The 18806-nt window shown below is 39.0% G+C and overlaps 1 protein-coding gene across 1 annotated transcript in view; it reads right to left on the bottom strand.

Annotated features, from left to right (window-relative positions):
• tbcd (tubulin folding cofactor D) overlaps positions 1-18806 on the bottom strand; it is a 240637-nt gene that overhangs the window by 165878 nt on the left and 55953 nt on the right. The window contains exons 8-12 of the mRNA XM_080209036.1: positions 14651-14696; positions 10693-10825; positions 10093-10256; positions 7784-7844; positions 546-620 (exon numbers count right to left, since the gene is read on the bottom strand). Of these exons, the coding sequence (XP_080065162.1) occupies positions 546-620; positions 7784-7844; positions 10093-10256; positions 10693-10825; positions 14651-14696 (479 nt within the window). The remainder of the gene's footprint in view (positions 1-545; positions 621-7783; positions 7845-10092; positions 10257-10692; positions 10826-14650; positions 14697-18806) is intronic.

Here is an 18806-nt window from a genome sequence, read left to right on the forward strand (position 1 = left end):
TGTGCTGGTTAGGTGGATTGGCCATGCTAAATCACCCCTCAGTATCCCAAAATGTGTAGGTTAGGGGGATTAGTTGGGTAAATATGTGGGGATAACGGGGAAAGGGCCTGGGTGGGATGCTCTGTTAGACTGTCGATGCAGACCCGATGGGTGATATCAATTCACTCCAATCCCCTCCACGCAATTAAAAATAACTAGATATCAATTCTACATGGCTGCACAGAATACCAACAATAAGGATTCATGTATTGTTTTTATCTCTGCTATTCTTATCCGAAGGAAACTAAAGACTCTTACCTCCAGCATTCAGACATTCATATGAAGAGTTAACCATCAATTCGCAAGGTCTGCTAGCCAGAGTAAATTTCTGCTTTGCCCAATACCACTCCAATACAAGTTTTAAAACACTTTTCAGTTTTTCCAATAGAATATAGTGACAAATGTATAAAGCGTAAGTTGTTACTCTATTTGCTGCACTGCAGCACGATACATCATCTAATGAGGCCAAGAAAATTGAAAATGTAACTAAAACACGAAATCATTACCTGAAACATTCAAGTACAGATCCAACAACATCATCCGCAAGTTCTTTTGGAAGTCTTCCAGTCACTCTTCCTATCCTGAAACATAATGACATATCAGTTCAAATTTTTATCATCCAGTTTACTCCTCTCAACCGGACAATTATCAAAAAAACAAGTATTTTGAAGACTTCTGTCATTTTCATTCACCAAATGAATTACAGAAAAAATTGCTGAGTATCAACTGATCTTATACAAATTGCTGGATAAAATAGAGCATCTGTTCAGCACTGAAGTAAGTAAGCAGAGCTAACTAAAAGTTTCTGGTACAAAGCCATGCAGTTATATCCTGTCTGTTTGGCTGAGCAGTGGCATGCTCATCATACTCGAACGGTTACAGCTTCCAAGTTCACTTCAAAACATTTCAGTGCAATACTGAGGCAGCACTGCAATGCCAGAGGTGCCCAACTTTCAAATAAGACACGAAAACCAAGTCCTCACCTGCCCTTCTGGGCGAACACCAAGGTTCTTCCGACACTACTCAAAGATGAATGGAGAGTTTGATTCTGGTTTGGACAACTAATTTTACCAAAACAGATTTGTGGGTCATTTATATCAGTTGTTGTTTGTGGGACCTTACTGTGTGCCAATTTGGAGTGATGTATGCTGCATAGAGTGCCTTCTAAGTAATTCATTAGCCATGCAGCATGGCACTACATAATGCAAGCTCCTTCCCACAGACTGCATTTCCAAATCTGCTTTGTTTTCAGACATAAATACAGAACACTTAAAACACCTGCACCTGCAAACAAATCAAATTATACAATGTTTCCTATATTAAAATAGTGATTACACTTCAAAAGTTTTTTTTTAAAGAATTTGGGACATTTTGATGTGGTGAAGAGAACTATATAAATATAGGCCTTTTTTTAATCATACAAATTTGTTTTTACTGAAGAAATTTATAAACCAAATGAAAAGAAACTGCTCCTATTCAAAAACTGATCCCAAACTAGATATTTTTGGGCAATGAAATCATATTATAAATGCAAAACCTTAAAATAATTAGCCTGCTCTATTCCCTCCCACCATACAACCTGTGATCAGCAGTAATTGTGTTTAAAACACTGTTTAACAGATGTATCTAGAAAACAAAGTGCACAATATTTGAAAAAAGTGGCTAAAATCTTCTGTCTTCATTCGCTAGTGGGATTTTCCAGTGCCGTTGCAAACAAGTGGAGTTATGGCCAGAACGCCAAATTCTCCATTCTCGCTTGTAAGGGGTCCCATCATGGACAAGGCCAAAGAATCCCAACCATCCTCACTGTGTGCATTCTTTAATGCATCAGAAAATACTTTTGGAGTTATAGAGTCAAAGAGGTTTACAGCATGGAAACAGGCCCTTTAGCCCAACTTGTCCATGCCACCCCCTCTTTCTTTTTTGAAACCTCTAAGCTAGTCCCAATTGCTCGGATTTGGCCTATATCTCTCTATACCCATCTCACACATGAGATGTCCAAACGCTTTTTAAAAGACAAAATTGTACCCGCCTCTACTACCACCTCTGACAGCTTGTTCCAGGCACTCACCACCCTCTGTGAAAATATTGCCCCTCTGGACACTTATGTATCTCTGTCCTCTCACCTTAAACTTATGCCCTCTAGTTTTAGACTCCCCGATCTTTGGGAAAAGATATTGACTATGCCCCTATATGCTGATCTATGCCCCTCAATATTTTACAGACCTCTAAGATCACTCCTCAGCCTTCTACGCTCCAGAGAAAAAAGTTCCAGTATATCCAGCCTCTCCTTATAACTCAAACGCAGTAGCATCCTAGTAAATCTTTTCTGCACTCTTTCTAGTTTAATGATATCCTTTCTATTTACTCTTGGCATTGTCACTCGAATTTTTGTAGCATTCTTTGGATTACATTGCACAGAGAGAGCTCAAAAGTCCATCTGACCATAAATTGTATATATGCAGAAAATTAGGATCAGAAGTTGTCACTACTACAACAAGCCCACAATTCCATGAATGAGTCTGTACCAGATGCATTTTCATTATTTCAGCAACAAGGCACCAATCATCATAATCATATTTGACATGTGTATATTCACAGCTTTAAATTATATTTATTCACATTTATCACGTTTATTCTAAAGCTTTTTATAGATTAACAACTGTTGGTAGTTTCAAAATCACAAGTTTTAGTGTAGCTATCATTTTGTAGTTTGAATTAATATATTCTAGAGCCTTTTCTGCTAAAATTGATGGAAGCCATTTCAACAGAAAACTAAATCAGCATTATTGGAAACTAGCCAGACTAGCTAATTAGATATTCTTTAATTGTCTTACAACTAAGGCTAAGTAACTCATTAATAGATATGTTGGAAAAGCATTTGGAACACAAATGTTCATAGCTTTTATAATTATAAACATGATTCACTTAATTATTAATACAACTGTGGAAATAAGAGTATTGTGCAACTTTTCAGCCCACAGAATACAGAAATGACGTAACTTATTAAACTTGACTAGGAGGACTTAATAGGCCTACAAAGGGTTGTGAACGAAGTCCAGTCCATCACCCAAACCAGTCTCCCATCCACTGACACTGTCCACACTTCCTACTGCTTCAGAAAAGCAGTCAGCATAATTAACTCCACAGACCCCAGAAATATTCTGTTCCACCTTCTTCCATTGGGAAAAAGGTACAAAAGTCTGAAGACACGTACCAACCGACTCAAGAACAGCTTCTTCCCTGCTGCCTTCAGACTTCTGAATGGACCTACCTTGCATTAAGTTGATCTTTCTCTACACCCTAGCTGTGACTGCAACACTGCACTCTCTTTCCTTCTCTACGCATGATATGCTTCATCTGTACAGTGCACAAGATCTAATACTTCCCACCGTATACTAATACATGACAATAATAAATCAAATCAAAATCTGGCCATACAGTGCACATGCTTAACATACAAAACACAGCTGCATTTCTTCTCGCAACTGTTTAAGAAATTAGCTTTAAGCAGCTTGATAAACAATGTCCCTAGAAGCTCTAGTTAGTAAACTGCTCAACACTTTTATACAGAATGCCTCTGGGCACAGCCACACATGCACATTTCTCAGCATGTTTTTTAGCATTTATTTTATCTTTTTATGTGGGCATCACTGGCTAGGCCAGCATTTATTACCCTTCCCTAATAACCCTCAAGAAGATGGTGCACTGCCACCTTCTTTAACCCCTGCAGTCCATGTGTAGTAGCACCCACAGTGCAGTAAAGGCAGGAATGTCATGATTTTGGCCCTTAGCAGTAAAGGAACAGCAATATAGTTCCAAAGCAAGATGGTGTGCAGCTTGGAAGAAAATTGCAGGTGGTGATGCTCCCATGCCCTTGTCTTTCTAGGTCAGCGATGTCTGTAGGACACCGTGTCTCTCTATCCAGCCTTGCGGAGCCAGGGTTAAAAATAAAATAAAATGATAGATGCCCTAGTGAGCCTATCAGCAGCAACTGCAGGAAATAGACAGTCTATTACTGGAGGAGCAGTGAATAGTGTGAAGATGACATACTTCATTCAACCTCTGGTCTGAGCACTGCCGGCGGTGGTCTTGCTGGCAGGGAAGAGAGGCTTTCAGAGAGATGTAGGGGGGGAAAGAGAGTCTGCCTATTGGCAAAGGGGGTTGAGGAGATGAGAAGATTGCCTGTAGGGGTAGTGGAAAAGAGACAGTGCCTTCCGGTCTCCTCTGTAATATTAATCGCCAAACTGCCTAGTAGGCGAGAGCGTGTGAGAATGTGAGTGAATGTGCATGTGTGAGACTGGGTGTGTGTACGTGAAAGGGAATGCGCGTGTGTGAGAATGTGAGCGAGTGTTGGCGTACATACTTCTGGCTCAATCCCAGTCTCAGGATTCTCACTCACCCTCACAGCCACACATGCTCAAATAGTTGATGCTTCACCAATCTTGTTTAGACTGGTGAAGCCTCTAAGCCTAAACAATGATTTTGGCAGCTAACACAGTCAACTGTTGCATCCAACATTGGATTGCAAAGTTTAAACTCCAGCAAACGTGCAGTGAGAATCTGAAAGTACGTAAGTGCAACACTTTTGCCCTCCAATATCATAGAATCCCAACAGTGAAGGAGGAAGCCATTCGGACCAATGAGGGGAGTCTTTGCCTTGTGGTATTATCACTAGACTATTAATCCAGAAAATTCATCTAATGTTCTGGGGAGCCAACTTCAAATCCTGCCATGACAGGTGCTGGAATCTGAATTCAATAAAAGATACCTGGAATTAAGAATCTACTGATGATCATGAAAGCATTGCCGAGTGTTGGAAGAACCCATCTGGTTCACTAATGTCCTTTAAGGAAGGAAATCTGCTGTCTTTACCTGGTCTGGCCTACATGTGACTCCAGACCCACAACAATGTGGTTGACTTTTAACTGCCTCCAAGAACAACGAGGGAAGTTTATTTATTTATCATAAGTAGGCTTTCATTAACACTGCAACCAAGTTATGTGAAAATCTTCTAGTCGCCACACTCCAACGCCTGTTTGGGTACACTAAGGAGCAATTCAGCATGGCAAATGCACCTAACCAGCACGTATTTCATACGGTGGGAGGAAACTGGAGCACCTGGAGGAAATCCATGCAGACATGGGGGGGAATATGCAAACTCCACACAGACAGTGACCCAAGCCAGGAATCAAACCCGGGCGTCTGGCACTTTGAGGCAACAGTGTTAACAACTGTGCCACCCATTGGATGAGCAATAAATGTTAGTTCAGCCAGCGATGCCCATGTTCCAGGAATGAATAAAAAAGAGACTGCATCAACAACAATCCCACCCAGGCCCTATCCTCGTATTTAACCTGCTAATCCCCTGACACTAACGAGCAATTTAGCAGGGCCAACCAACCTAACCCGTGCATCTTTGGACAGTGGGAGGAAACTGGAGCACCTGGAGGAAACCCACGCAGATACAGGGAGAATGTGTAAACTCCACACAGACAGTTATCCAAAGCCAAAATTGAACTGGGTCTCTGCACCGTGAGACAGCAGTGCTAACCACTGTTCCATTTAGCTGCCCCAGTACCAGTGTCCTAATTATCAAAACCATATATGGCTTTATCAGTATTAAGAACCGTTCTGTTTGTTGCAGCATTAACATGTAATCTAATTCAAAACTAACATTCACAAAATTCCTTGAAGATAAAGAAATAAAAGTGCTCTGCAAGCAAAAGGAGGAGATACTGGAAAGTGTGACAGATTAAAGTGCTGGCTTTTAAGGAGTGTTTTAAATATTGGAAATGGTGCAAGCCATTTAGCTGTTATACTGTTCAATGAAATAATGGTGAAATGTCCCTCAATCCCATTTACTCACCTTTGAAGCACATAAATTTTCTCCTCTAATCCTCATCTACACATTGCAGCTTTGTGATGGCACAGGTTTACCACCACTGCTGAATAAGTTTATTCTTACTGTTATTGTCTCTGAGATCTAAAGCAGCATAATTTGTCATTTGTTTCAATAATTAAAACTTTAAACAGCTTTATTGGCCTTCAGTTGATATTTTTCCCTCATCAATTGCCACGATTCAAATTTTGTTCCAAACAAAAGGTCCATTTTCATGAGCAAAATAGTTGTGTTTAGTTTATAAGCAAGAAAACACAACACATAAGTAGGTAAAAAAAAACACATCATATGACTAGCAACATAACAGATTTGACTATACATGATATGTACCAACACAATAGCATAGTTTAATTCATTGAATGAAAGATGAAGCAGTATAGGCCCAACAATTACAGGAAGGCAAAGGTGGTGTGAGGAAACCGAAAATGGCAAGGATGATATATAATAGACGCTGAAGGTTTGAGCAGCTTTAGGGAAAGTACTCTGCTCTTCCTGACCTACAGGGAGTGCTGAAATAACCACATATCTAGTGGAGTTTGCAAATCCTGATTACATCTCACTACCAAGTCTTCCAAACCCTGGAAGCCCTTGCAGGCATGATGTGGGTATGCCGGCGTTGGATTGGCGTAAACACAGTAAAAAGTCTGACAACACCAGGTTTTAGTCCAACCTATTTATTTGATAATAATAAATAGGTTGGACTAAAACCTGATGTTGTCAGACTTTTTACTGTGTTTACAGCCCTTGCAGGAGCAGTTCACATCAGATCAGGTACTGCAGGAGCCAGTAACATCTAAAGGCACATCTTGGACTTCAAAGATAAAGCAGATAATACAAACCAGAGAACAAAGATAACCAAGATGCTTGGTCTGCCTCTGCCCTACTTCTGAAGGAAGTGCAATTCAAGATTAATTGGATTCTTCTCAATAATGAGACAATCAAGCAATTTAAATTATGTCTAATGCTTATGCATAGGTTTGAATTACAGAACTCTGATGGTTAGTTTCCTTTTGATATATGACCACAAGAGAAATCATTCTGAATATCTGGTATTAGTCTATAACAAAACACCTATTGTCATTTAAAGGAGCAGTAATTTAGGAATATCACCAAGAAGATTATCGGAAAAAAGCTGGTCTGCTGGCTGATATTCAAATAAACTAATGCGTTTGCATCTTTTCGATTGTTTGGCTCTTAGATTCATACAGCATTGGAAGCCATTCAGCCCATCCAGTTGCTGGCTCTTCAAACAAGCTTTTTTCCCCCCTTCCAGCATATATTCAATTCTCTTTTGAAAGTTATTATTGAATCTGCTTCCCTAACAAATCATAATAACTCACTGCATAAAAGAATGGCTCATATTGTCTCTGCTTCTTTTGCTAATTAACTTCAATCTGTTGCCTTCTGGTTACCGGCCAGTCCTGTCAGTAGAAGCAGTTTCTCCCTATATACTCATATTGAAATCCTTCTTGAAATTGAACAGCCCCATTAAATCTCTCCTTGCCCTTCTCTGCTCCAAGGAGAACAATCTCAGTTTCTGTTATTTCTCCACAGAACTGAAGTTATTCATGCCCACTACCATGTTCTGAAGGAAACAATAGATATTTTCTTAATAATCCCTTGTCCTGGCTGTTGCCCCAACTTCAAAGATAAAACCCTCTTTACCTGAATTTCAAGACTTCTCTTGCTTGACGTAAATCTGGGTTCTGCTTCCATCAGTTATTATGAATCAATTATGATTACAATGCCATTTGTTTTCAATTGAGGCAATCACCATAGAATTATAATTAAGTGTAAAACATGGAATAGCAATTATCAGCTAATGCAAGGCAACTTACTTACCCCTTTGCTGCAGACCACCTGACAATAGTATCTTTGTCCTTTAATCCAAATAGCAATTGCTCTGGAAAACGATCACAAAAAATGAAAACAGGTGAATTGTGCAATGGAATTTTCATCGCTAAGCTGATTGAATATATCCCTTAAATAATTTCCACACAAGCAAACACATCTTTAAAACATATCATGTATTCTCTCACACAATTAGTAAGGGCATAAACATTTCACACACACATTGACATAAAAGCACCCTTTCTTTCCACATGCAAACTTATATTGCCAGTTTACTAATTCTAGTTGCAATCAAAAGGCATGCCAGTCAGAGAATTGACCATTTCTATATCCAGCATGGACGTTAAGCTTTAAACAAGATTTAGAAATCTGACTGTTTTTGTTCAGTACATGATGCACTTACTTGTAGGAAACAGAAACACATCAAGCATTCAAATTACGAAAGTGAGAACTCCGGCTTCTCTATTGGCTCTGCTAATTAAGTATGAAACTGAAAATAAAATCAAGCAGAAAGCACCAGGTTTGATTCTAGTCCATGCTGACAGCTCATTTGGCAGTAGGGGGTGCTGCAATTGGCCTTAGCAGCCCTGTGTGAGGAGTGGAAAATCATAATCCTCATCAGTATCCAATAACCCTCGCTTGGACAGTGCGCTTGAGTAAACATCGGTGAACAAGAACAGGCCTGGCTGTGATCCTCTCCATGATTAAATTTCACAACATTAACTATCCAAACATTAAACTCAGCAGAGGTCACCTACTAGCTGACGTCAACATATTCACGTGAGGTGAGGAAGCAATTAATGAAAACAGACGTACAGCAACTCCAAGGGTTTGAGCAACAAGTCTATATAACGAATCAAGGAAAAAGAATACACAATGGGACAATCTTTGACGCAATCCTTCCCTCCAAGAATATATTTGGATCCTTTCCCTACCAAGCGCATCCTTAAATAGAAAGGGTATTTCTCTGCACTGTGACTGATCATCAATGATATATTATTTCCATTTCATAAATGTGATTTAAGAGGGATTACTTCAGGTGTTCAAGTTAATAAAGTTAAAAATTAAATGCACACCAATGGCACAGAGTATTAGAGTTTCCATTACAAACATAGACAAATAAACTGCATTATTCAGTTAGTCGTGTTACTCTCCCCTTCCAACTTACCTGGGAAATATACAAAGCTCAACACAACCATCCTCCTTACAAAAAAAGAGTAACAACCAGCCTATGGAAACAGATGGTTATGCAATACCATATAGAAATATTTTTGGGTCCTAATTAAAGTTATTTCAATACTTCTTCAGATTAAACATTTCAGCAAAAATGGCCATGGGATGACAGTCAAGTGTCTGCTGACCGTACTATGCAAAATAATTTTGGGCAGTCACAATCCAGTTCCTAGGGGTCAACTAAATTGCCCCTCAAAGGTGATGGGTTGGTTGGTTCGTTGGTTCATAAACTGTCAGGATTCATAAAGTCTCAGAGATGCAGATGTAAGAACTCTTCCAAGGTTTTAAGATTAATAAGAGTACAGAGAACATCTAACTGTGTTACCCTAGCCTTCAAGTCCATCACCAAGTGCTTGAAGTAAGTTCTCTAATAGTCAGCACATATGTACCTCACTTCAAATATGAAATTTATACAATGCTTCTATTTTTCTGTCAATGTCTCCTCTCATCCTGAAATATGTTGCTGCTCGGACATAGTTCCATTCAGTCCTCTGATGTCTCAACAAGTAACAATCCTTCAGAACAGTGACTGCCAGCAAGCTGTTTGACTAGAGAGCAATATAGCCAAGCCTAAACATAATTGCACTCCATATTCATACACATATACACAGAAAACTAAACAAAAGATGCCATCTAGCAATCATGGATGGAAATTCTGCCCAATTTACCTTTCCTCACTAAAGGGCTATGAGACCAAATGCAACATTCCTATAGCTATTACTGCTGGGAGCAGCCAACTCAGCATAAGGGGGGTACTGAAGGTGGGACACCCTTGTTCTGTATGGCTCAGCTACTCTGCTTGAGACAGCAGAGTTCCAAATGGATCCTTATAGTTAAAGCCGATGGTCTGTCAGCCAATCCCTCAAACCCTCCTCATCAGCATTTCAGACATTTGCAAGTTAAAAAAAAATTAATACAGAAAAACAAGTGCTATTACAAAATCTGTTTATTTAAGTTATTGTTCATTTATTCAAAAAAGCTTAAGCCAAGCTCTTTGTCTGAAATGGTTGGATGTAGTTGTTCACAAGAATTTTGCACATTATATGCTTTACTCTTCATAAACACACCTACTACGTTCTCTATCTCCCCAGGGATGTCATAATCATCGTCATCATCATCATCAACTTCTGCTTTTAATTCCATTTTCTGTATAGACGAAATGTTATTAGTGGCTTGCCCTTGACCTGCCATTTGTAAATTAAGAGTCAAAGACCTGCTCCCGCGTTGATATCTATAAATAAGAAAAAACATTTTGCATTAAGTAAAAAGAACATTAAAGAAACAAACAAAAAAAAGACTATGAATATGTTCAAATAGTTTTGACTACACTTGTAATCCCGAGAAAGTAAATTCTAATTCTTTTGCCTCTAACTTCAAATCTTTTCTCCTTGATCAGTCAACATCCAATATCAAAGTCAAAATTCAAAGAAAATGTTTTAATATTTGATTAGAAATTTGCGTCTTGTACTCAAGATTTAGACAGACTGCAAAGAGTATAGATTCACCCTTCCTTTGTATTATTCTTAATGAATGGATCAAAATTAAGAACACGTGAGGAATTATAACTAAAACCAATTTCTAGCCGATCATTCCATGGCACCAGCAGCTTTTTGTTTGATCTTCAGACAATTTTTGTCTGAAGAACCAAGATGCAGGAGCCCACTTACCTCCACTTGGCAACCTTTGGCTTGAGAAATGTCAGACCCAACCTTTGAATGAGCTTTATGCCTAGTTTGCGTAGGATAGTATGATTACACTCAGGAATGTTGCGTTCATCAAGGCACTTCAATACCAGCGGAGCTAGAGGAGAAACCAATTTTGAACAATTATTCAAAACAGACTACAATGTAAACATCCCAGAGTCTGAAATTGGTTTAACTGTTTGAATATTAATTAATCACAACGCAACTCCAGCCAAATTATATATCGTAGTTCTAGTATTTCTATGAGTTGAGTGAGCCCAGCAAGCAGTCACAAAAATTTGGACCTGCCCTCAAATCTTGTCATGAATGATTTTGATGGAATGGGATCACTGTACTTTAAAGTTAAGAATTTCTATATTACCCATTTTAGGAGAAATGACAGCTAAGTTTTGTTTCCTAAAAAAGTTGGACTTTGTGTCTTGCTTTGAAGAAGGAATCTCAGTGGCAATCTGTGCTGCCCACATCTCCTCAGTGGTTTGCTTCAAAGGAAGAATCTCAGTGGCATCTCGTTTGATTATTCTCTATATATTCAGAGGCTTGATAGGCTCTGATTAAATATGATGCAGTTTGAATAGGCCAATCTGGATGACCACAAGAGGTAAAACACCCCAGAGATCAGAGGTTTCCACTATTATTGAGGCTATTCCCATATTACTGTAGATGGAGGACTGCCTAATAGGCAGAAAACAGCCAGTAAGAATGAACAGGTTATTCTCACGTTGTCAGGCTATGGCTTGTGGAGTACCATAAGGGTCAATTACTTATGCCCCAGCTGTTCACAATCTCCATCAATGATTTGGATGGGGTGCCAAATGTAACATTTCCAACTTCACAGTTGATATACAGCTAGATGGAAATATGTGTTGTGAGGAAGATAAAGCGGCTCCGGGAGAATTTGGACAGACTTAGTGAGTGGGCAAGAACATGGCAGATGGAATACAGAGTGGAAAAATATAAAGTGACGTGATCCATTTTGGTAAGAAGGATTGCAGATTATTTCCTAAATGGTAAGAAATTAGAAAGTGTAGATGTACAAAAGGACCTGGGTGTCCTTGTCCATTGGTCACTGAAGGCTAGGAGGCAGGTGCAGCTAGTTTTTAGGAAGGCTAATGGAATGCTAGCCTTTATTGCAAGAGGATTTGAGTGCGAGTGGTCAGGTCCTTTTTCAATTGTATTGGAGTTTGCTTAGCCTGCATCTGGAGCAGTGTGTGCAGTTTGATCCCCTTATCTCAGAAAGGATATAATTGCCAAAGAGGGAGTGCAATGAAGGTTCACCAGGCTTGATGACGGGATTGTCTTACGAAAAGAGACTGGGCAAACTGGGCCTATATTTTGAAAAATGAGAGGTGATCTCATTGAGACCTGCATAATACTGGAAGGAATATATAGGGTAGGTACATATAAGATGTTTCCCCTGGTTGGGGAGTTTAGAACCAGGGAACACAGTTTCAAAATAAGGGGGATGTAAGGACTGAGATGAGGAGAAATTTATTCACACAGGGGGTTGCAAATGTTTGGAATTCTCTACCCCAGAGGGTTGTGGAAGCTTCGTCACTGAGCATGTTTAAGGCTGAAATTGATAGGCCTCTGATTAACAAAGTCAAGGGTTATGGAGATAATGGGTGTAAAAAGCATTCAAGGCATCTGATGAGCCATCATCACATTAATGATGGAATAGGCTCGACGGGCTAAATGGCCTACTCTTGTTCCTGTGTTTCTACTACCATTAAATGTTCAGGAGGCGATCATAATCAAGCTATCTGCAAAATATCATACCCTTGTGACGACCACGTGAAACCTAAAGTCAAGACTTCTTTGACCTTTACTGGTTGAGGAAGGAGCACTCTAGGGTCACTGGATCAAAGGGTTCAACTAAAGCAACTTCACAAACAGATAGACAGGAAAATAACTGAGATTCCATCAGAAAAGAATCAAAGAAATCTTTTCATTGGCACCATCAGTTCCCTTGCAGAAGAGAAATTACAACATGGGGACCGCAACTTGACACAACCAGAAAACTTTCCTGTCATTAGATTGAATTACCTCCCGACCTATCTCCAAAAAACTTGACAAATTCAGTGGATTGTAACTCAAACTTTTCACAATAACATTTGCCCCGTCCCAACCCAACACAAGGCATGATCTGCTTCAGAAAATATAATTTTGGAAACAATGACATAGTTGGAACCAAAACCTACTCCCTCTAGCTCTCAATTGGGCCCAGTTCTAGCATTTTGTCAACTTTGGTGGAGATCGTAGACATCATAAGATAGTCAGTTATTCAACGAAATCTTGAGAATGCACTCATTCAATGAGGAGGGTAGTTCATTTTACAACCTGAACAGATGTAGGTGACCACCAAGCCAGGTTGCCTTTGAGTGAAATCTATTCAGTGGATTATTCCCGAGGAACTGGGAGTAAGAGCTGACATAAGACCTCCTTGACTTGAAAGTTGGATGCATGATTATGAGCACCACCTCCACATTTACTGGCGGTAATAGGGTAATGACCTCAATAACTGTGTGAAAAGCTTCCGGACTTGGGGGGGGGGGGTTTCCATCTCACGTGGTCTTCCAGTTTAACTCAGTCAAGCAGCAGGAACATCTTTTAAAGTTTACGGCTCAAAACTCCTGTGTGGTGATGCAATAGAGCTGCTGTATCAGATTTTATTTGGCAAATGCTTTTGAAAGAGATATTTCTTTCCACGCCCATTTTAGAAATTGCCCACAAAGTCTGCTCGCACTTCTTAAAGGTTCTGCGTAGTTCTTAGACTCAGCAGCTAAAAGTATCAAAGACAGTCCAACAAATAACATTTTAGCACTTCATCATTAAATTCCTCCTGCTCCTCCTTGAGCTTGATTCCAATTACTTGTAAGCTAATGGGGCAGTACTTTGGCAAGCTCCTATGGCACGCATACTGAAGTTATTATAATTATTGCCTATGTTAAAATTTGAATCTCATTTTTAGATCTCTCAAATGCCTTTGGCCAATACATTTCTATAAGTATTTGAATATTTGCATCCCCTTCAGTCCCACACGCCTTTCATGCATTATCATCTTATACATGCCTCACCTCGGCAGCAAACACATCAAACATAGACACTTCACTTCGTGAGACCGTTTCCCCTTCGAAACTTAGCAAAATCTGTATTTCCATATTACAGTCACCTGTCCTATCACACACAGCTTAGCTTTTTACCACATCCTTTGCTCCTTTTAGTAATATGTTTCCCTGCCCCTGTGTAAAGCAGTTTGAAACAAGTGGTACAGTGTTTGTAAACAGAAACGAAATTCGTTATAATCGAATGAGGAAAACAAACTGACACTACGACCCAATTCCCAGCCTTTGTCTAGAAGTAGGGAGTCAAGTGCATAACAACATTTTAGGTTCAGTTTAAGTACCCTGATTCCCCAGAATCAGTCCAACTAGTCCTTAAACCTCAAGGTGTGTGGATTATCCCTATTGAAGAAAATACTTATTTTCTATGGCTACACATAGATTAGCAATATATTATCTTACTATAATGCTTGCTGGAACAATTTTGTGCAATATTTGGATATTCCTCCATTGCAGCATAAAGTGTGCCATAGAGTAAGAAGCGGGACATGTGTTAGCTGTTAAACTAATTTCAGAAAGATTGACAGTACTTGAGGAATAGGACTGGAAATTACTAAATCAAGAAACAGAAAACTGACTCAATGAGCAAAACTGCAAGATGAGTTAATCATTTCATACCGAAGAACGCTTGTGTAGCCTGCACGGAACCTTACATTACATCATCAACTGCAGTACAGGCCCAAAACTGTACAATATACTTAAAATTTTGTATTAACCTGCCATTTGATTACCGCCCTCGTTTTAGCAAAGTGAAATCCCAATCTGATTAAATTAAAACATATGTGCAAAGTATATTGTCATACCAAAGGGTAAAAAGTCATCTCTTTTTCCATGTTTGAATAGTTGAGCCTGCGAGGAAACAAAAGGGAATATTTTAAGTGCATCCACACAGTTAAGTCCTCAATTAAATCAGCTAATTAAAAATAAGTTTAGAGAATCAAATGGGAGAGAAGGGAACTTCATACTTTTGTTGGTCTTTTGCATTTCTTATGATGGTGACAAGCTCACCCTGAGATAATTTGGCCTTTTCTAGAATCTCAGTAACAACATTCAGTAAAAGGTTAGGAGCTGTTCTCTTCAAATATAAAAATACCTTAGGCCTGACAACCATCAAAAAACGATTGGGAGGAGGGATAAACGTTGCTGTCATTATTTGAACTACAAATTGAAGGAAATTAATAGAAATAGTCATCAGCGATTTCATTCCCATCCCCAAAGAAAAATTGGTAAAAAGAAAATGACATGCATGTATCATATTGTCACTCCTCAAAACTTATTTTGCTCAGGAATTGAACCAACCATGAAAGGTCTGTCCAAGGGGATTAATTAGGATAATAGTTATTTCTTGTGCCCATAATCTATCAGCAATTGAAAAAGGCAAAGATTAATTGTAAAGGTGAGCAACACTTGAAATGTTAGGAATTTGCAAGTTATAACCTCCATACAAAAACTATTGATGGGCAATGGATACACAGACACATTTCATGCTTTTCAATTTTAAATCTCTTAGAAGACACGGGAAACTCTCAATCATAATTAAATTCAGTGTTCCCAAATCAAGACTCTGAAGCAAGACATTCTTAGCAGTTTATGGAAGAAACAAAGACAATGAATAGATTTTTGCAACAACAAGAACATAGATGCGCAAAGGAACAAAACAATATTCTATCTAGGTACATTAAATCAGAAAGCAAGGAGGTATCATTGCAAAATACAAACTGCGGGATACAGAATTAAGCTCTGGCTGAGCATCAGTAACAGCACAAGATCATAAGCTGCTGCACAACAAAGCTGTGAAAATTCAGAGGCATAGTTGAAGAATGATAGCCAGAATGCAAAATCTGATTTTAACAATCTTAATTCTGATAGGTCAGATTCAGATCAGGAAAATGGAGGTAGAACATTAGCTAGTGATGTTGAAGATGTAATGGTGGACTTGGAAGCACAGGAGAAGCAAAGTTTAAAAAGCATCCAGCAAGGGAAATTGACAAGATTAAACTGTTTATACTTCAATGCAAGGAGTTTTACAAACAAGGTAGATGAGTTAAGGGCACAGGTAGACACATGACAGCAGATGTCATTGCTATAAGTGGAAATCTAGCTCAAAAAGAGGCAAAACTGACAGTTCGATATCCCTGGTCATAGTGACTTCAGACATGACAGAGCGGGTGATAAAAAAGGAGATTAGCACTAATGGTTAAAGAATCAATTACAGTTGTGAGAAGGGATGATATACCAAACAGGTCAACAAACAAGGCTTTATGGGTTAAGCTTAGAAACAAAATAAGGACAGTCACACCACTGAGTGTATACTACAGACCCCCCCAAATAGTGAAAGGGAGGTGGAGGAACAAATATGTAAGAAAATTTCTGCCTGTGAGAGCAAGAGTGCAATAAAGTAGGCGATTTTAACTATCCCAAAATAAACTGGGATTCAAACAATATAAAAGGCACAGACAAGTTCACGCAGTGTGTCCGGAAATTTTTTTACAACCAATTGGTGACAAAGCCAACAAGAGGAGATGCGATTTTAGATCCAGTCTTGGGGAACGAAGGCAGGCAAGTGGGTGAATTGACAGTCAGCGACCATATTGGGGGCAATGATCACAATTCAGTTAGATTTAGCATCATCATGAAAAAGGAAAGAGACAAAGCAGGAGTAAAAGGTTTGAACTGGAGGAAGGCAAATTTTGCAGGACTGAGAAGGAACTTTGCAGAGTGGACTGAACAGGACTGTTAGAGGATACATCATTGGAAAGCATTAAAAAGCAAAATGCAAAGCCAATCTTTTTGCATACCCTCACTTTGATTTCCTTATTTACTTCATTCCTGCACTTCCTATATTCATCTAGGCTACCTGCGGTGCTTAGTTCTTTGTGACTATTGTATGCTTTCTTTTTCTAATTGATCTTTCCCATACTTGTCAGGGCATGCATTTAGGGAAGATAAATAGTTATAGGAATGCACAATAAATGGAAATATACTAAGAGGGGTTGAAGAAGTGAGATATTGGTGTACAAGTATACAGGTCCCGCAAGGCAGCAGTTACTTTATGACACACTTCCTGCCAACATTCGGTGCTGAGGTTACATGTAATTTTAATACAAATAAAATGTCTGCTAAGAAGCTTGTTAGCAGAAGTTAAAACAAACGATCAAAAAGTTAACCCCACCCAGGTAAACAAGGTTGTAAAGACGGCATATGCAATGTTTTTCTTCACTGGCTGAAGTATAGAATATTAAAAGAATATAACTTTAGAATTGTATAAAACACTGGTGAGACCACAACTGGAGTATTATGTGCAGTTCTGATCAGCCCCATTACAAGAAGGGCATAATTGCTCTCAGAAGAGTGCAGAGGTTTACAACAATGTTGTCAGGGCTAGAAAAGCATAGCTATGAGGAGCGATAGCTTGGGGTTATTTTCCATGGAATAAAAGAAGGCTGAGGGGTGACTTGATTGAGATGTATGAGGGGGAAGGGATATAGAGTGGACAGAATAAAATTGTTTCCCTTTGCAGAGATTTCTAGAACCAGGGGATATAGATCTTGAAAGTGGCAGAAGGTGTAGAGGGACATGAGGAAGAGGTTTTTTTTTTACACACATAGTGGGTGCCTGAAGTTCACTGCCCGAGCTGGTGATGGAGACCGAGACCCTAAACACTTTTTAAAAGTACTAGGATCTGCACCTCAGGTGCTGTAAGCTACAGACTTTTGGATCAGGTGTGGCAAGGTGGGATTAAGTGTCCTTGGGTTGGCATGGGTATGATGGGCCAAATGATCTCCTTCTATACTGTAACTTTTTATGGTTCTATGGAGTCCTCACTGGGATATGGCTCCACGGACACAGGACTATTTATAATCCTTGATGCTAAATGTTGATTCATTATTACACAGAGGGCATCATATTCAGATCTGACGTCGTTTCACCAAGTGACACACTCACACAAGCACACACTTTCAGCAGGAGTTACTCAATAGTGGCCAGAAGCAACAACCATAGCCAACTTTCCCCTGTATAACACAGGAGCACTGAGACCAAGGATGCTGCTTTGCGCATATTCAAAATTGGAATCTTGGTGTACAGCTTAACCATGCGCTGGTTGAACAAGCTGAAACACAAGAGAAGTATCAAGCAGGGCTGTACGAGGAAAGCAGGATATTTGTTGGGTTTTCCTTCACGACACTTCCTGAGAGCATTCAGTGCTGGGGTTACATGTAATTTTAACAAATACAAACAAAATGTCTGCGAAGAAACTTGTTAACAGAAGTTGAAACAAACTATCAAAAAGTTAACCCCACCCAGGTAAATAGTTCAGTATAATAGGTATTTGTAAGCTGCAACTACAAACATAATTACAGATATGGATTGGGGAAATAAAACCTAAGGCTATGCACCTGTTTTGTAAAAGAATGTAGTGCACAAGTACCATTGTTCATCTTAAATCAATAACTTAAGGTATTTCAGGACTAAAATTTCCTCAACTACACAAATAATTATCAAAAATGTATACTCACAAATATGCAATAAAATTGCGTATTAATATTTAGTCATCAGAGTTTCAGGTAGATATATTAACTCTTTCTTATTGTTAAAAACTATGATTTTCCTTTAGGGTTAATTGTGCTAACATAGCAATGTCATTTGACACAGATTGATTTCCTTTACTTCATGCGGGTTCAAAATATCACAATGAAACGTGATGCTTCAGTCTACATTAATATAACATCTGATCATATTTAAACCAGACTATTCAGTCTCCCAATTCACCATGTGCAACACAAAAGGAATGGAGTGACCTAGTTAAATATCAATAAGCTCCTGGGACTGGTCTGAATAAGTAGATAATTAGAGAATTCCAAATACAGAAAAAGTGGTGCCTGGACCAAATCTAGCGGCAACTGCTTACTTTAAGTGATAATTACTGTTTCATGTTAAACATTTAATTTTAATTTTATG

Source organism: Carcharhinus amblyrhynchos, chromosome 21 (genome assembly GCF_965287045.1).
Source record: "Carcharhinus amblyrhynchos chromosome 21, sCarAmb.v2.hapA, whole genome shotgun sequence".
Taxonomy (NCBI): Eukaryota; Metazoa; Chordata; class Chondrichthyes; order Carcharhiniformes; family Carcharhinidae; genus Carcharhinus; species Carcharhinus amblyrhynchos.